At 33.8% G+C, this 13,128-nt stretch overlaps 1 protein-coding gene across 6 annotated transcripts in view; it reads right to left on the reverse strand.

Annotated features, from left to right (window-relative positions):
• Nucleotides 1-13,128, reverse strand: part of KIZ (kizuna centrosomal protein) — a 175,322-nt gene that overhangs the window by 62,777 nt on the left and 99,417 nt on the right. For 2 of the 6 annotated variants that reach the window (XM_007476628.2, XM_056813832.1), the window contains 2 exons: nucleotides 3,782-3,916; nucleotides 579-743 (listed from right to left, as the gene is read on the reverse strand). The exons of 3 other annotated variants lie outside the window; for them this stretch is intronic. In XM_007476628.2, the coding sequence (XP_007476690.1) occupies nucleotides 579-743; nucleotides 3,782-3,916 (300 nt within the window). The remainder of the gene's footprint in view (nucleotides 1-578; nucleotides 744-3,781; nucleotides 3,917-13,128) is intronic. One more of the 6 variants, XM_007476629.2, reaches the window with a different exon arrangement.

Consider the following 13,128-nt stretch of genomic DNA (forward strand, 5'->3'; position numbering starts at 1 on the left):
CACTTGACCCCCATTGCCTAGCCCTTACCACTCTTTGCCTTGGAGCCAATACACAGTATTGACCCCAAGATGGAAGGTAAGGGTTTAGGAAAAAAAAAAGAATATTTGAAGCAGTCAGGGGTGGCCAGAATGTTTAAAAATTAGAAAACAAACAAACCAAAAACTTTGCTCAAATGCATTCATTCAGATTTTTAAAACAGTAACAACTAACATCTGAGTGGAAGTTTATAGCAATATAAGCAGGTAAGTCCATTTATCCCTCAAGAAATAAATCATTTAAATCTAGCTCAAACTGGAAAAATACATTAAATGTTATTATGAGTTTATATGAGCCAAATAAAACTATGGGAAAGTAGAAGAATCAAATAATGGAGAATGTAATCAATTAGAAAGGCATATATAACGCAGTAGACAAAGATCTAAGCCCTTGGCTTAGATCACTTAAAATATAGTACAATTGCTTAGGATTTGGACTAATCTTATACAACACTTTTCATTCTCAATCGCTCTGGATAGCATCCTGACAAATGGAATAAGAATGGCAAATACACAATAGCATTAATTCATTACTAGAATACCTGACTGGCTTTTCATCCACATCACTATCTCTGTCAATAAGAGCTTCCTCAGGTAAGAGGCATTTAGTGGATGTATGCTGTAACAATATCTGAAGCTGGTGAAGGACAACTGCTCCACATGCTTCAAGGTCTTCTTCTTTCAAAATGTCAGTTTGATTACAAAGGCTATAAAATAAAACAGGTGCTGCATGAAATGTTTATTTAAGCACAGACCAACAGCTTATAGAATCTATGGTAGTTCTTCATGGTTTATTGAAATATATCTGTAATATAATCTAGACATAAAAATGCAGCAGCTACAATGTCTCTTGACAAAGACATAAAATAGAGCAGTGTTGGGAAACTTGCTTTAAAAAACAAACAAACCAATTTTAACTCCTTGATGTCTAAAACTATGCATAATTCTTTAGCTTGACAATCTCATTCTGTGTAAATATGATAATGAATTACATGAATGCCTCAGTTTATCTAGATAAAATTAGCATTATGATAGAGTGAAAAGGGTGCTGGATATAAAGAAGACTCAGGTTTGAATCCTGATCATTCCGCCTACTACCTATGTGACTGGGCCTTGCTTTCCTCATATGTAAAATGAGGAGGCTAGACTAGAGAATTAAAGTCAAGAGTTATTTTGTATCATTGAAATATTACATCTATAACATAAGAAGTTTTTAAAATTTCTATTGCTATGGATTTAGGGAGTAAAGAATGATTTTATGATGCAAAATTCAAATGTAGATAAACGACCACTTCTATTTATTCAACAAGTACTTACTGACATTGGAATTTAATTTCTTCTATAATTTAGTTCCCACCTACTTTTCTAGTTTTACTTTCTATTACTTAATGTATAGTTGATTTCAGACAAATTAGTACTTTAGCCATTCTCCATACACAATATATCTTCCACTTCCACATCTTTGCACAAGTGGTTTCCTACTCTTGGAATGTACTCTCTCCATACCTAGAATCCCTTGCTTTCTTTAAGACATTGATCATACCATCTATATGAAACTTCTCCTGGAATCCCCAATTATTAATCCTGTCTCTCTCTTGAAATGATTATTTGAAAGTTGGAGTTGATATACTCATTGAAAACTTTTTGGAAATCTATTCCAAATCCTATGATCTTTAAGATTAAGAATTGTGTCTTTTTTTCATCTTTATATCTCCAGCAGCTAGTAAAATGCACTTAAATTACTAAAATTGTTAAACTGAATTGCAGGGATAAATAGTATTATTATGTTAGATTAAACCCTAGCATAATGTAAAAGAATTGTCACAAATCCTTAGCACAGTTAATCACTTCTTGGATATTCTCTCTCTTTCTTCCTATTAGTCTACAAACTTCTTGAAGGCTGAGACCATTGTCTTTATCTTTGCATTGCAAACACTTAATATTGGTCCAGGCATATTGAAAGTGTTTAATAAGTGTTTGTGAATTTAAACGACTGTTTAGACTATGAAACACCCCATATTGGGGGTTGAGGGACACAAAGAAAAATAAGGCATGACTTCTGACCTCAAGAAGCTTACAATAAACTCAAGTTCCATTATAATAATGTTTTATTTAATTGGAAGAAATGGAAAATGAAGTGTAATTTGTTGCTTTACCTCTGTAAAATCTATTTTTATATGTATACATATATATATTTCACATTCTGATTTGTATACTCTAACAATTTCTCCAATGTTTGTAATAATCCTTTCTGTCTATAGCAACCTACAATGATCTTCAATTTCTACAAACTCTTAAAGTATTTTTATGTACTCTGTGACATAATCTTGTGTTTAACAGTATACTAGCTTATAAACATTCTCTAATTATTTCATACTACATTTTGTCTCTTTACTTAGACTATAAGCTACTTTAGAAAAGGACCTCATGCCCTCACAGCCCCTAAGATACATGCTAAATATATAGTGGGAACACTGAGCTGAAAAAAAAGAAAAATTAGGGGCAGAAGAAGGATTATATGAGATTTTATTAAAACAGTTCAGTGAGATGTGATGAGGGCCTAAACAAAGGTAATGGTAGCATGAACAAGAAACAAGGACATACATAAGAGATATTTCCAAGGTAAAATCAACAGGATTTGAAACTAATCAGATGATGTAGATAAAAAAGAAGAGAGTCAAAGATAATTCCAAAGCTTAAAGTATAGGTGAAAGGAAAACTGGGGTCATCAAAAAGAAATAGGACATTTGCGGGTTGGAAATATGTATGTATCTGTGTGAATACTGACATATATACGTATTCAAACACAAATTTATTTGTGAAATCATCTAATCCAACCTCCTCATTAACAGGTGAGAAAACTTAGATCACCAGGGTTTATGTAAATTTCTCAAGGTAGGGTAGAACCTACATTTTAGTTCTATGAAGCTCAAGTTAGCTCTCTTGCTACCAAACCACAGTGCCTACCCTCTCAAGAGGTTGTTCCTTAAACTCCCTATACCAATTCGCCTTCCTGCCTCTTCACAGCCCTAGTAAAGAACCTGTCTCCTGTTTTACTGAGAGAAGAGATATTATTATCTATCGTAAGTTTCCTCTTTCATCTGTATTCTACATCATTCCCAACTGTCTCTTTTGTTCCAGTCTCTTACAAAGAAGTGGCCCTTCTTGTCAATTTTAATCCAACTACTTGTTCCCTTTATCTTATCCTTCCTGCCACCTCTTCAGTCTCTCATCCATGTAGAATGTAGGTAGTCTCTCAAACTCAGCATCTTCAAAATGGGACTTCCCTTCCTTCCTAAATTCTATTTTCCTTCAAACTTCTCTTTTCCTGTTGAAGTCACTGCTATCATTTTGGTGAACCTCAGTGGTTCACAACTTTGAGAGTTACCATTGACTGTTCCTTCTCCTTTGTTTCCCAAACACAATCTGTCGATTCCATTGATTCTCTTGAGAGGCATCTCTCTCAAATCCAACCCCTTCTCTTTATATAGCTACTACCTCCAAGTCAGGAAGACCTGAGTTCAAGACCTGCTTCTAATATATGCTGCCTATATGATTCTGAGTAAGCCACTTAACATTTCAGAGTGCCTCTCTAGGCAACTCTCTGAGACTAAAGGTTACAAAGAGATGCAAGCTTGCTCTAGTTGAGAGAGATTCCATATTTGGAAATTCCATATACCAATGAAATCATAGGTTAAGTAACCTTATCTCTATCCATTTCTATTAAAAATTATGTGTCACAAACCTTATTAACAAGCTAAATCTTTCTTGATCTATAATTGATTTTTGATAGAGTTCCACAGACTGTAGGCTTACTTGGACTAACTTGTTTTCTATGAACTGTAGCAGATATGAGAATCCTTTGAATGTCAAATAATTCCTGTAGAAAAACAATAATAATTTTAAAGTGATAATGTTTAATTTTCTCTAACCAAGGTTAGATATATCATTAACTAATTACTGTTCCATGGGAAAATTTAAGATACATCTTTCAATTTTTATTTTCATTGAATAAAATTTCATTTCATTTGAAATTCATTTGAATTTTAAGTAAATCTATAAACATTAATTTCAATTTCAAGTTAGTCTGAAACTGAGAAATTATTGGATAAAAATACAAAAAAAACCCAAGGAGAATGAGGTTGTCCAAATTGTATTTTTAAGGAAAAAATTATGATATATATTTCCTTCCTACCTCTAGCAAAACATAATTACTTTTCAGTTAAAAACAATACTATATTAGTTTTAGTTTTTATTCTAACTATATAATAACTTGCTTGTACTTCCATGCATAGTATATCTTTTGAACACTTTGAATTACATTTTAATAGCAACAAATATCAGAATAATTTTAGTTTTAGATTTTGCTTTCTTTAGGGAATAGCCCAGTAAAATAAAGTGATGTTTAATAGCCACAATTTAGTGCAAAGTTAAAAAATATTGTTATATTATTAGAAAAAATTGTTTCTTCAAAATTTTTTGTTAATTAAAGACTATAGTTAATCATATTTAATACTGAAAAGTATAAAACTTATTTGGGGAGGAATACTTTGGAAAAGAGAATAAAAGTAAGGTAGCATATATCTGTATATATGCAGGCCTCAGTTAAATAATGACCAACTTATTCCCAACTCAATGTCACTTTCCCTTCTTCTTCCATGAAGCCTTTCTTAATCTCCTATCAGAAGTGATTTCTCCCTCATAAGAGATATACTACACTTTGTCTAGTGTGCTTATTATATTCAAATTGACATATGGATATAGACAGAAAAACACACAACGTACATATTTATACACAAATACATATATATAATATATATACATCTCTCTTCTCTCATTTTGACTATATACTCTTTGATGGCAGGGATCATGTTTTATTTCTATGTTAGCAGGGGTATGTTCGAGTCTGCTTGACTATGTGGAGTGAAATTCTGGAGGGGGCTTATACCCCCCCAAGTCACTCTAATGAGCAGACAGGAGACTTGATGCTGGTAGAGTTCACATGGTTTTATTCAGAGGCGGGGGTGGGGGGTGGGGGTGGGGAATAGAGTGAGAAACACTATCTGGGCCTAGATAGCATCCTCACAAAATAGGGGGCAAGGGTGAGGCAAAACTACCTGGGCACAGGTAGCACCCTCACAGGGAGTAGGGCAAGGAAGAGAAAGAGAGAGTGACTCCACAGTCTGAGGCTTCAGACACAGTCAGGCCTGATGGCAAGGTTTACTCAGATTTTATAGGGATCTAACACTATGCTATTGCCACTTTCCTATCATCTGTATCTTATTCTATCCTCCTCCTTCTATCCTCCTCAATTCTTCCTACCACTTCTGAGTGTTTCCAAGAGTATGGGAATATTCCTTAGGTTTGCCATTTTTAGTTGAGTGGTGATTTCCTGCCCAAAGATTTATCAGATTGCAACAATTCAGGTTGAAACATTCTTTTGAAACATTTCTCAGGCTATAGCATCACTTAGGACATGTAGTCAAGATTATAATTTGTAAGTTTTGAGATTTCTCTCATAGAAATTAGGTTACCCCAAAACTTCTTCCCACGGGAATAGAAGGGAAGGTACAGTCTTAGCCACATTTGAGAAGAATATCAAAGGCCTATACTAAATATATCTATATCTATATCTATCTATCTATCTATCTATCTATCTATCTATCTATCTATCTATCTATATATATATATCTCTCTTCTTGGGGAGGGGGTTTCTTCTACTCTTCAAAAGGAGAGATTGATATCCCCTAGTGGAGGGCACCTAACTTCACTATTTTTCTATAGGAAGTTGCCAATTTATGATTACTAATACTAATCAATGTATATTGGGGAATAATGCACAATTTCATCCCACACATTGCTCAAACAGCCTGTTAATTTTCAGAGTGAGCATTAACATCTCAGAAACTGGTAAATGCTGTATCGTGGCTTGAATCATTGTTTTGTTGATTGTCTAGACTTAAAATGATGAAGAAAATGTTAATAATGCAAATTTTTAAAAATAGCATGTTTTTAAATGTGCTCTGCATACTTTTTTGGAGGGGGAGGGGAAGAAATCATTTGTTAAACATTTACCAGAATAAGGTGTTAACCTAAAATTGTATATTTAACCAGTAAGTGCTTAAGGAAAGGGAATGGGAAGAGAAAGGAAAAGATTCTCTACCAACTCAACCTCAAAGTGCCATTGTTGTTTAATTAAGAATACCTAGGGATTTCTTGACCTAGGGAAATTTCTTTCATTTTCACAAATATGTTAAAAGGACTTTGTCTCAGGTACGTGTAAAGGGGTAAGTTCTATTTCTCTATAGTCTGCCCATAGAGAAAGGATAGGGAGAATTCTCACTGTTGATTTCTAGGGTGGGGAAAATTCCCAACTGTCAAAAGCTTATGTGACCCAGTGCAATTCATTGAACCTCTCCCAAAAAATTATATTCTAAAATTTAAGAATCAGGGGAACTGCATTGATAAATGAAAGTACCAGGCCAGGGAGTTTCCAAGGCCTATAAGATGTTATATCCTTAGATTATTTTTGCATTCTTGGGAAAAGTTAATTCTGATTTCCAAATGATTTAATTACAAATTTAATATGTGTTTTAATTTTATAATGTTTATCATATAAGAATTAAGGAACAAATCCTGAGAGCTGCATATTCACTCAGAAAACCATGAATTGACATTATATATGGTGAACTGTATTTTTAAAAAATTTTGTTAAATATTTCTCAAATACATTTTAATCTGGTTCAAGTTATACTCAGGAGTTTTGGGGGCCCAATGAAGTCCTGGCCAAATTTGACACCTTTGATTTTGATATTCTGAAATACTCACTGAATAGAATGTTTATTAAAGTCTCAAAATAGGGTAAGAAATTTAAAGGCAACAATAATATATTTGAGCATAGTGTCAGTTCTAATAGTATGTTTTTGCTCTTTAGAAAGACTGAATTTTTATTTAGACTATCAGACAAAAATAATTCCCGTAAGAAGTTTTTTCCCCTATTTTTCCTAAAAACTGGACAAAAAAGTGACAATTCCACAAATAGTAGAAAGGTAGCTTATCATTTTAAGGAAGGATTTGAGAGAAGAGAATTTATAGACTAGGATCATCTCTCAGAGTATAACAGGCAAGAATGCAATCAATAAGTCACCATGGACTAGAGCCACTCAAATCATATAAGGCTATCTTGAAGTTAATCCTTAAATCAAGAAGGGCTGGATGAAGTTAATCCTCTAGTCAAGGAGGGCTGAGGGAGGACATTGGCAATAAAAGATCTTCTTCCACAATATTAACAGTTGGTTTAAACTGAGTAAAATAACTTTAATAATAATATTTATTAGAATATTGCCTTATGTTGTAAAAGAAATTGATTACAGCATAGTATAGAAAATGGATATATTCCTATCTCAAAAGTTATAAGTAACATTCTTGTTAGTAGAAATCAGAAAAAAGAAAACTTAAAAGACAGATGATGGGCATTTTAGAGTACATAATGTACAAATATCTTTCCAACAGTTTAGAACTGAAAATCTTTTACGAGTACTCAAAAATTAGTATGTGATATTTTCAAAAGCAATCAGAAGGTTTTGGTTAAGTGAATTTTTATACTTAGTTTTGATTTCAACTTTTAATATAGTACTTTTATAATAGATAGAACTTCCTCACCCTTAGATTTCTTTTTCTCTTATATTAGACTCAATTTTCTAGGGATGTCTTTCTCTGACTCAATTAACTCAAAATGCCAAACCCTTAAGAATGAAATAAATATTCTTCAAAGTCAGAGCTGCAAAAACACAAAAATTTGAAGATACAGTTGTAGACTTGGTGATGAATATCCTTTATATACAGTCTCTGACTTTACCCACAAAAAATAATATATTTTTGTAGGCCAGTTTTGATATATGTCCTCCTATTCAAGGGGAAAGATTTTTACCATGGAAATTTATTTGGAAGTAATTTTACACCAAATTATTATTACTAAAATAGACAAATATTTTGGTTTATATAAAATATCCCTAGGTATACAGTCAAAACAAAGGTCCAATGGCAATATGCTATGTCTTGGAGTCACCATTCAATTTAACATAGATATAAATCAAGAAGGTAGGTTTTAAAAGTTCATCCCATTAAAAAAAAAAAAGAACTGTAACCTTGTGAAAAGGATTATTTGTATTAGAGATCTAGAGCTGGAAGAAAACTCAGAAGCTGTCTAGTTTTATCTATTTATTTTACAGTTGAGAAAATTGAGGGCCAAGAAAGTAGAAATTCTCCTGTATATTTTAACCTTACTTTCAATTGCTTTTTTACTTTTGAAAAGTAAAAAGAAAGGCCACAATTCAAATTGCCTCCTAATAACATGTTAATGGGGCAGTTGGGTGGCACAATGGACAGAGTGCTGGGCCAGGAATGAAAAGATTCATCTTCTTGAGTTCAAATCTGGTCTCAGATACTTTACTAGCTGTGTGACTCTGGGCAAATCACTTAACCCTGTGTCCATCATTTTCCTCATCTATAAAATTAACTGAAGAAGCAAATAGCAAACCACTTCCAGTGTCTTTGCCAAGACAACTCCAAGTAGGGCCACAAAGAGCTGAATATTACTGAAAAACAACTGAGTAATAAAAATGTCAATCATGATGGAAGAAACAATACATTAAGCCTTTTTGTTTATTTACATTTCAGTGTGAATTGTGTTCATCATATCATTTCCAGGGAATGAAATTTGGTATGAGGTACCTAAGGTATCTTAGGGGAGAAAATTTGGGAGTGTGATACTAAGGGAGAGGAAAAGACAATGGAAGGAGAAGCCTTGGATACCAATGACTTTTAATTCCACGTGCCCCAAAAGGAACTCATCATCATCTTCTTCATATGCCCACTGCCCAATCTCCTTCAATTTCCCAATTTCAAATTAGGCTAACTCATTTATCTTAGTCATACAACTTCTAAGCTTCAGTTATCCTCAACTCCTCCTTTTCCTACAATATCAAATCAGTTGCCAAGTCTTATTGAATCAACAACCACAATATACTTCACATACTTTCTTTTCTTTCTATGTTCACTAATCTAGTTCAAGTCTTCATCATCTCTTTATCATTATCTGCAATAACCCCCAAGTTGATCTTCCTCTTTCCATTCCTTTCTATACTATCCTCCACACAGCTGTCAAATGAATATGCCTAAATCACAGGTATGAGCATGTAATTCTCTTGTTCAGAAATCTTCTGGGGAGGGAAGTGGAGCCAAGACAGCAGAGTAATCCAGAGCAACTCTGTGCCACCATGAGAATCCTCTTAGACCAAAATTAAAATATCTCCACAAAACAAATACAGGAGTGAAAGAACCAACAAAGAGACAGAGTGAAACAACTTTCAAAGAAAAGAAAAACCCAGAGGTAGCTGGGTGGCTCAGTGGATTGAGAGGCCCAGAGATGAGATGGGAGGTCCTGGGTTCAAATTTGACCTCAGCCACTTCCTGTGTGATCCTGGGCAAGTCACTTAACCACTATTGCCTAGCCCTTACCACTCTTCTGCCTTAGAACCAATACCCAGTATTGATTCTAAGGTGAAAGATAAGGGTTCTAAAAAAAAAGAAAGAAAGAAAGAAAAACCCAAAAGGTAGGCAAAGAACATCTGGAGCACTGGGGTGAGAGGAGAGCAGAGTCAGCAAAATTCTTCAATAGCTCTTTAATACCTCAAAGATAAAACACAAATTGAAGTTGGTGTCTATGGGTATGCCATCTAGTAAAAACCCACTTTTCCAAATTTATTTCATAATACTCTTTTTTGCACTGTTACAATTAAATTGGCCTACTACCTTTTTCTCAGACACAGCATCATATCTCCCATCTTCCTTCCTTTCCATATTCTGTCCTTCAAATCTGGAAGGAGGTACTTATTCCCCTCCATCGGTTAGACTCCATAACCTACCAGAAGTCTTATCTCAATGTTAGGCTCTTCAGAAGCCTCTCCTGATCCTTTAGTTTAAATGCTTTCTTCCTTCCTAAATTATCTTGTATTTGTTTGACTGTGTTCATGTTGTAGTATATCCTCACTAAAATGTAAGCTCTTTGAAAGTAGGAACTTTTTTGTTCAGTCAGTTAATGCTGGGCACTGTGTAAAGTGATTGGGCTGCCAAAAAAAAAGGCAAAAAATAGTCCTTGCTCTCAAGGAAGTCACAGTTTAATACAAGAGACAACATGTAAATAACTCTGTACAAACAAGATATATGCAGGATAAATGGAAATTTTTATCTTTCTATCTCTAAGACCCATCAAAGACCATTGTTATCAGAATGGCTTGGTAATTTGAACTCTTTCATTCATAACTCTTTTGGGAATTTGTTGGTCAAACTTCATATATCAATTCTTCCTCCCATCCCCTCCCCGCCTCAAAGATTAGATTTCCAACTAGTTCTTACTTTAACAGAACACTTAAGGCCAAAGATTTAGAGACAGAAGGCCCTTTGAATCAGGCACTTAGTTAAATCCCCTCATTGTGAAGACTTGTAATACATATATCCTGGCATTTTTTATTCATGTCTGACTCTTTCTGATGATATTTGGGGTTTTCTTGGCAAAGATACTGAGGTAGTTTGCATTTCCTTCTCTAGTTCATTTTACAGATGAGGAAGCTAAGGCAAAAGGGTTAAGTGTCTTGTTCAGGGTCACACAGCCTATTAAGTATCTGAGGATGGATTTAACACCTAGGGCCAAGAACAGTATCCCCTGTGTCTCCTAGCTGTTCCAATCTATCTGGAGTATCATCCTTTTATTGCTATCAAAAATAAGATGAGAAAAAAAGAACAAAAATAAACCACAAGAAACCCAAGCATCCAACTCAGAACAGACATGTTATGAAGAGTCAGATAGCTAAAAAATAACTGAACTAAATATATGTACATGCTGTCTCCTTTAATAGTACATAGGATTCTTTCACTTTTTTCCTTTTATATCCCCAGAGCTTGGCACAGCGATATCTACAGGAATATTGGAGTGGTAATTTTTTTTTTAAACATTATCTTCCACCTTTGAATCAATACTATTTATTGGTTTCAAGGCAGAAGAGTGGTATGGGCTAGGCAAGGGGGTTTAGTGACTTGCCCAGGGTCACACAACTAGGAAGGGTCTGAGGTCAAATTTGAATTTAGGACTTCCCATTTCTAGGCCTAGGTATCAATCTGCTGTGCTACCCAGCTGCCCCCAGAGTAAAAAAAAAATTTTAAGAATATTTCCAAGTACTATGGGAGTTTGAAAGAAGAAATTATTAGATTTCTTCTGATAATTCTAATAATCTAATAATTTGATTGGATTACTAGATTAGGGGAATGGGGTATAGAATTTGAACTGGGTTTTATATGTTAAATCCTTTACAAACCTTAAAACACTAGATAAATGTCAAGTATTATTATTAAGGCACTTGGCATAAGGAAAGCCAGTGTACCAAAAAAAAAAATGCTTTAGAGGTGGATGCTACTTTATCCAATACACAAGTATATTATAGTACTTCCTTATTTTATGCCCCTCAAACCAATCTTATTTACTAAATGTTGAAAATATGGTGATTGAACCTTTCTAGGTCTCACTTTTCTTATATGTAAAGGCTAGACTTTTAGTTCATTGCCTTAGTTTTCTATGTCACTAATCTGCTACTTTTATTTAGATGCCAACCTCAAAATATTTCAAAAATAGGGAAAAAATGGTTTAGCTAAGAAAATTCTAAGATTAAAGAGGAATTCTTCAGTGGTTTTTCATAATGTTGAGGCCATCTACCAGCTGGTCTCACCTTCTTGCTCTTATTACTTAATATACCTAATAACCTTACCTATTCAACATAGATAAGACAAATTAAAAGATCTAGGTTTCCCATAACTTTTATCTTTAGCTCAGACCAAACCCATCAAATGCACCATTTTTCATCCACCTAAGAAAATAAAATCATCTGATTCTCCTCTCAGATAGTTTGGAATTAGATTTAGAAAGTAGCTTCACCAAGTCTAGATGGGCTAATTGCTGTCCCAGGGAAAAATCCAAATATAGCCAACTTTTTATAAACCCCAGAGCTAAGGTTTTTATACTTTTAAATGCAATAACAACATTTAAGTAAGATTGTGTTTATGAGGCAGAAGGGGTTCCTTTTGGATTTATTTTACTAACATAGGATCTAGTCCAAATTCTTCTCTTCAAAGATGAGGAAACCATGGTCCCAGAGGGTAAGCAAATTATTCAAATCCTATACTACTTCTTAGTGATTGAATAAATGAAGCCCATGGATCTGACTCCTGATCCAGGGTCCCGTCTGCTATAAGGTTCTGAGGTTTACCACTTCATTGGGAGTAGCAAGAACAGGTAGGCAATGAAACTAAAAAAGATTATACTTTTGAGCTTCCATATGAAGGTCCATCATTATATATACATTACATGAAGTCAATATAAACAATGAGCTTTTTGAGTACTGAAAACAAGATTTCTTTTCACATATAGATATTTGTAAATGATATTTTTAAAATATAAAAGTCCTATTCAACAGTAACATAACCCAAATAATATCATAATAAAATGGTTTAACTATATTATTTACATTTTACTTTATGGTAGCGCCTAATTTTCAAGTAAACTTATTTATAAGCATAATTAATTAATTAATATCCTCAAAAGGACCAGATTTCTTTAAAGTATAAATGATGCCAACAAAAAAAAATAATTCCTATTTACAAAAGACAAGGCACATACACAAAAATTTCTCTTTTAAAACATGATTAGGACACCAATGTAAATTATTATCAATCATATTATGAGATACCAATTCAATTTAATTAACCCATTGGTCTGCTCTAAGCAATTCAGCACCTCTATGGATTTCCACCAAAAAGAGAAAACCACCTTTAAAAGTGACCACCTTTAGGCAACAAGTGAAATGGGGAACCAACTGGGATTTGGTGGAGGCTACAATTCCATAATGATGCAAATTAAGATTTAAACAGTTTAACAACTGAATACAGCTAATCCTTTTACAGAGGTGTAAATGCCTATTCAGAATTGGATTCCAGACTGCTTGCTTTGTTCAGGAGTTAAATAGAAGAATTCACTAAAGATCA

This window comes from Monodelphis domestica, chromosome 1 (assembly GCF_027887165.1).
Source record: "Monodelphis domestica isolate mMonDom1 chromosome 1, mMonDom1.pri, whole genome shotgun sequence".
In the NCBI taxonomy this organism is placed as follows: domain Eukaryota; kingdom Metazoa; phylum Chordata; class Mammalia; order Didelphimorphia; family Didelphidae; genus Monodelphis; species Monodelphis domestica.